This window comes from Quercus lobata, chromosome 11 (genome assembly GCF_001633185.2).
Source record: "Quercus lobata isolate SW786 chromosome 11, ValleyOak3.0 Primary Assembly, whole genome shotgun sequence".
Classification (NCBI taxonomy): domain Eukaryota; kingdom Viridiplantae; phylum Streptophyta; class Magnoliopsida; order Fagales; family Fagaceae; genus Quercus; species Quercus lobata.
Window position 1 is genome coordinate 40,207,695 of NC_044914.1, and position 5,184 is coordinate 40,212,878.

Genomic DNA, 5,184 nt, shown 5'->3' on the forward strand with positions numbered 1-5,184 from the left:
TTCATTATTTAGCTCATGGGAGCAACTTGGAGCAAGACTTGAGGTTGATAGAAGATGATAAAGATGTGGTGTCCATGTGTAAGCTTAATGAGGGAGGGCCAAGAGACACTATCATACTGTATGTGGAGAGTGGTCATACTCCACTTGCAGTTGAAGTTCCTGATGGGGTTGGTGCAGGGGCTTCAAGGGTTGGTGCAGGAGGTGGTATAGGAGCTGCTACAGGGGGTGTAGGGGTTGGTGTTAGGGCTGCTATAGGGGGTGATGCTAGTGTGGGGGTAGAGGAGGAGTTTGATTGGTTGAATGAAGGTCTGGAAGGAGAAGACTTTGCTGATGATATTTTTGGTGAGTTTTCTCCACCTTACACAGTTCCATCTAAGTTTAACACTGTTCCATCTTAATCAACCACTGATACACCTTAGCCAAACACAAATACAATTCAGCTAAGCACTGTTCCACATCCAAACATAGATTTAGATGAAAAGTGGGTTGAACCAGCTTTAGAAGATGATATTGCAAGTGTGGATGGTTCTGGTGATGAGTAGAGGCTTGGCAACCCAGAATTCAATGAGAGGAATGATATGACAAATGTTCAGTTGGTAAAAGGGATGAAATTTCTAAACTCCAAGGTTTTTAGGAAGGCTTTAAAGGAGTATGTGATTCAGCATTACATTGATATCAAGTGGAAGTTGAATGAAAAGAAGAAGATTTCTGTACATTGTAAGAACAATTGTGGATGGAGGTGTTATGCCTCAATGGTGACTAGAGAGTGCACATTTGAGATCAAGACAATTAATCCTAATTGTACATGCCCTCTAACATTTCAAAATGGGCAAGTTACATCAGCCTATGTGGCAAACAGGTATTTGGAGGATTTTAGTAAGAATCCTAACTGGGAGGTCTCAGGTGTTAAGCACTATGTGATGCAGTAGATTTCTGTTGATTTAAGTCTTAATCAAGTGTATAGATCAAGGAAGGCAACTAGGGGTTTGATCACTGGGAATGAAGAGGCTCAGCATGGCCTACTTAGAGATTATGCAGAAATGATAAGGAGGACAGATGTAGGAAACAAGGTGATATTGCAAATAGAGATGGAAAATGAGAATGCAGAACCCAAGTTTAAAAGGATGTACATTAGATACAATGCTTAGAAAGTTGGCTTTCTAGGTGGTTGTAGACCCTTTGTTAGGTTGGATAGATGCCACCTGAAGGGTAGGTTTGGTGGGCAATTATTGTCTGCCACTGCCAAGGATGGAAATGACAATATATTCCTAGTGGTAATGGCTGTGGTTGAGAAAGAGAATAAGGATAGTTGGATTTGGTTCTTGGAGCAGTTTGCAGATGACATTGGCAAGCCAGAGGATCTCAATCTAGTATTCATCAATGACAAGCAGAAGGTATTATCATCTAGCTCATGTTTATGACTTCATTACTTGCTTAATTGAATGCTTACTTGCATAGTTGCTTACTTGAATGCTTACATGCATACTTGCTGACATAGAATGTTTACTTGCTTACTTGATTGTAGGGCCTTCTACCTGCAATGGAGACTTTATTTCCAACTGTAAAGCACAGGTATTGTGTGAAGCACATATACAATAATTTCAAAGTTAACCACAAGGGCATGGAGTTGAAGAGTGTATTATGGAGGTGTGCTAGCACAACATCAGTCAGGGAATTTAAAAGGGGGATAGAGCATCTTAAGAGTTTGGATAAAGAAGCTTGGAAGGACCTTGCAGATATAAAGCCTGCATAGTGGACCAGATCCCACTTTTCTCCAAGGGCTTTGACAGATTTTCTGGTAAACAATCTAAGTGAGAGTTTTAACTCTATGATTGTAAAGGCTAGAGACAAGCCAATATTATCAATGCTGGAGTAGATCAGAGTTAGGATTATAGGCAAGCTATATATAAAGAAGATTGGCATAGAAAAGTATAGTGGCAAGTTGTGTCCAAGCATATAGGACAAGTTGGAGAAGTTGAAATTATAGTCTAAGAATTTTGTGCAATGCCATCTAGGAGGTTTGTGTATGAGGTTGACAATGAGAGAGAAAGGCATGTGGTGGACTTGGTAGGGAGGACATGTAGTTGTAGAGTATGGGACTTGATAGGAATCTACTGCAAGCATGAAGTAGTAGCCATTTTTGTGAATTATGAGAAACTAGAGGATTACACCCATCCATGCTACTACAAGGTTGCTTTTGTGAAGATATACAAAACAGCCATACCTCCCATGCCTGACCAGTCTTAGTGGATCTCAAGTAGCCAACCTAAGCCTGTTGCACCTACTATCTATAAGCCACCAGGCAGGCCACCCATAAAGAGGAAGAGAGATGCTGATGAGCTAAAGAACCCTTATAGGGTGTCTAGAGCAAGCCAGTAAGGTGTGGAAGGTGTCAAAAAGAAGGAAAAAATGCAAGAGAATGCAAGGGGATGCAAGGCCAATGTCACTGGTGAGACACCATGGGAGAGGAGGAAGAGATTGCAGAGAGAGAGAAATCTGTAAGTTTTTACAAATTTTTTTTATTATATGCAAAATGCCAATAATTAACATTGTAAACATGCTCATATTTGGTTGCAGGCAAATGGAAGGCCTTCTACATGCAAACAAGGATCCCAGGCCCTATCTTCATCACATGCCCAATTCTCATCTCAGGCCCAATCTGCATCCTAAGCCCCATCCTCATCTCAACCCTTCGCATCATCTCAGCTCCCACCAACACAACAGCCTTATACTATGGCCTTATCCAACCAGACAGCAGGGTCACAGCCACCAGCTCGGACTCCATGGTCACAACAACCAAGTCAATGGTACTCTTCAGACTTCAGGTACACTGTTAGAGGAGCTCCTTGGTTCTCTTCAAGCCAGCCAACACCATACACCCCTACAAAAACATAGGACACTAGAGCACCATCATCATAGGTACTGTAGTTTTATGTTTGATGTTTTATTCATAAAACTGTGATATTTGTAGCTAACATGTGAATTCTTGTACTTTGTAGCCTACAAGACCACTTGCTACCAGAGTAGCTGCTTTGAGAGGAAAGGGTAATGCAACTAGATTACAGAAATATAAAACAAGAGGTGGAAAGGCCAACTGTGGTGGGAAAGGTAGGGGCGAGGGTAGTAAATGAAGCCTATGTCAAGTTACTTTGGTTGCTATATATATGTAGTGTTAGGGCAATATGGTTCTGTGTTATGTATTGTTAGGATTATATGTAATTTGTAGACAATTGCAGGGCAGACCCTTTGTTGATTATATATGCTGTTAAAACACTGTTGGGATTTATTTGTATTTTTGTAAGTTTTGTAAACAAGGGCAAGTGCAACTGTTTTGGTTGTTGTTGTACCAAATGCCCTATATTTACTGGTGGTTGATGAAAGACTATTCAATGCCACCCTAAATGTGTATACAATTTCTCAACTTAATAGCAGGTGTTCAGAATTATTATTTTGACTAGTTGTTCTCATGTGGTTGATTATTGCAATTGAACATATATAGGTTTGTTTATGTGTGTATGTATTGAATATAACAGTCACTTTTGAATACAATAGGTGTATGTGTTGAATGGTAGGTTTGTGTGTGCATTTGTTGTCTTTTATTGGAGTATCTTATGTGTGCATTTGTTGGAGTATCTTATGTGTTGAATAGTAGGTTTATCTGTGCATTTGTTTTCTTTTCTTGCAAGTTGACAGATAGTTGTCATGCACTTTAAACTTTAAACAATTCACTTTCAACACAATTATCTTCACACAATGCACTTTATGCACAAACCAACACAGCTCACAACATCCAACAAAACGCCAATAGTTCATAGCTCACAAGTTGCCTATTCACTTTAAACAAAAACACCAATAGCATCTAACATAAATAACACTTTATCTTAAAAAAGCTTATATTATTAAGTGGCTTCAAGCCAACAGAGTCTACCATCTTACATAGTTCTATTACAATACAATTGAGGACCTGCTTATACATTACAACCCACCATGCAGACTCAATTTTATCATTCCAACATTCTCACTTGAGCCAAAACATGAAAACAACATAACCAAAACAAACAAAAAAACCATGACAGAATTAGTGCAATTCTGCACTTTCTCTCTTGTTCTAAAGCTCTCATTGCTATCTCCTTGGCTTTAACAGAGGAAACTCAAAACTTTCTCTCCCTTTTAGTGGCTTTTACTACCCTTTTTTTAGCAATTTCTGCCATTTGGGTAGCTTTCGCTACTGTCTAAGTAGCTGCTTTTTCCCTTTCATTTGCAAGTTGCAACTCACTTCACAGTAAATCCAGCTTTTATTGCACCAAATGGGCAGCTTCATTCCCACGCATACAAGTGGGATTATCAATCCATTGAAAGAAAGGGCACTTGAGACCAACTTGTTCATAAATTGAATTGAACATATCACATTCCAAACTCACTTGAGTCAACTATATTAAGTAAAAACTATGCTTACCTTATATCGGCTACAACCAAGAAACCTTCTCCCAAAATTATCCACTGTCAGACTTGTTCTCAGCACACAAGTCTCCTATGTACACATATGCACACTTGAACCTGAGTAATTTCCACTCGAAGAAGACATCGTTTATCAACTTCATGTGAATCAAATTTCCTGTGAATCAAAGTTACCATCAAAAGTTGAAACCCCCAACCCATATAAAGCAAAAAATTTGTACCTAGTGATGATCTATCTTTGAATATTCAATGCCTTAAGACAACCCAAAGTCAAAACCTCACCCTCATAAGAAAGTGTTATGCACTATGATAAAAAAAAATCAAAACCCCAGCTCAATATAAGGGTTTTTCGTGTTTCTAGGGCTCGTGAGGAAAAGATTCAATGGTTCGTGTTTTTGATTCGTGTTATGTTTTGATTTTTAATAAAAGGGTATTTTTCTAATGTTTGAAGGTGAGGTGGGTAATGAAGAGCAAACGGATTAAAGTTTAGGTGGGTAAAGTGTTAAGTTTTAAACCACGGGTAGGCAAAGTGAAAATGGGCCAAACCACAGGTGGGTTTACTATAATTTCTCCTTAATTCTATGTCCAAGTTCTTTTCCCCTCTTTCAATTTATTTCATTTTTTTTTTTCAATCATTCTCATTTTCAACATCCAAAAACTTCCCTACGTTTTTTCAAATCTTCCAACTAAAAATTTCCTGTGTTTTCTTGGATTAGTGCAATGATT

The 5,184-nt window shown here is 38.7% G+C and overlaps 1 protein-coding gene across 1 annotated transcript; it reads left to right on the top strand.

Moving 5' to 3' along the window:
* The first annotated feature begins 578 nt into the window (after positions 1 to 578).
* On the top strand, positions 579 to 1,753 carry LOC115966851. Its single transcript, XM_031085997.1, has 4 exons — positions 579 to 859; positions 965 to 1,126; positions 1,187 to 1,394; positions 1,526 to 1,753. Exons 1-4 carry the CDS (start codon positions 579 to 581, stop codon positions 1,751 to 1,753), a joined length of 879 nt encoding a protein of 292 aa, XP_030941857.1.
* The last annotated feature ends 3,431 nt before the right edge of the window (positions 1,754 to 5,184 follow it).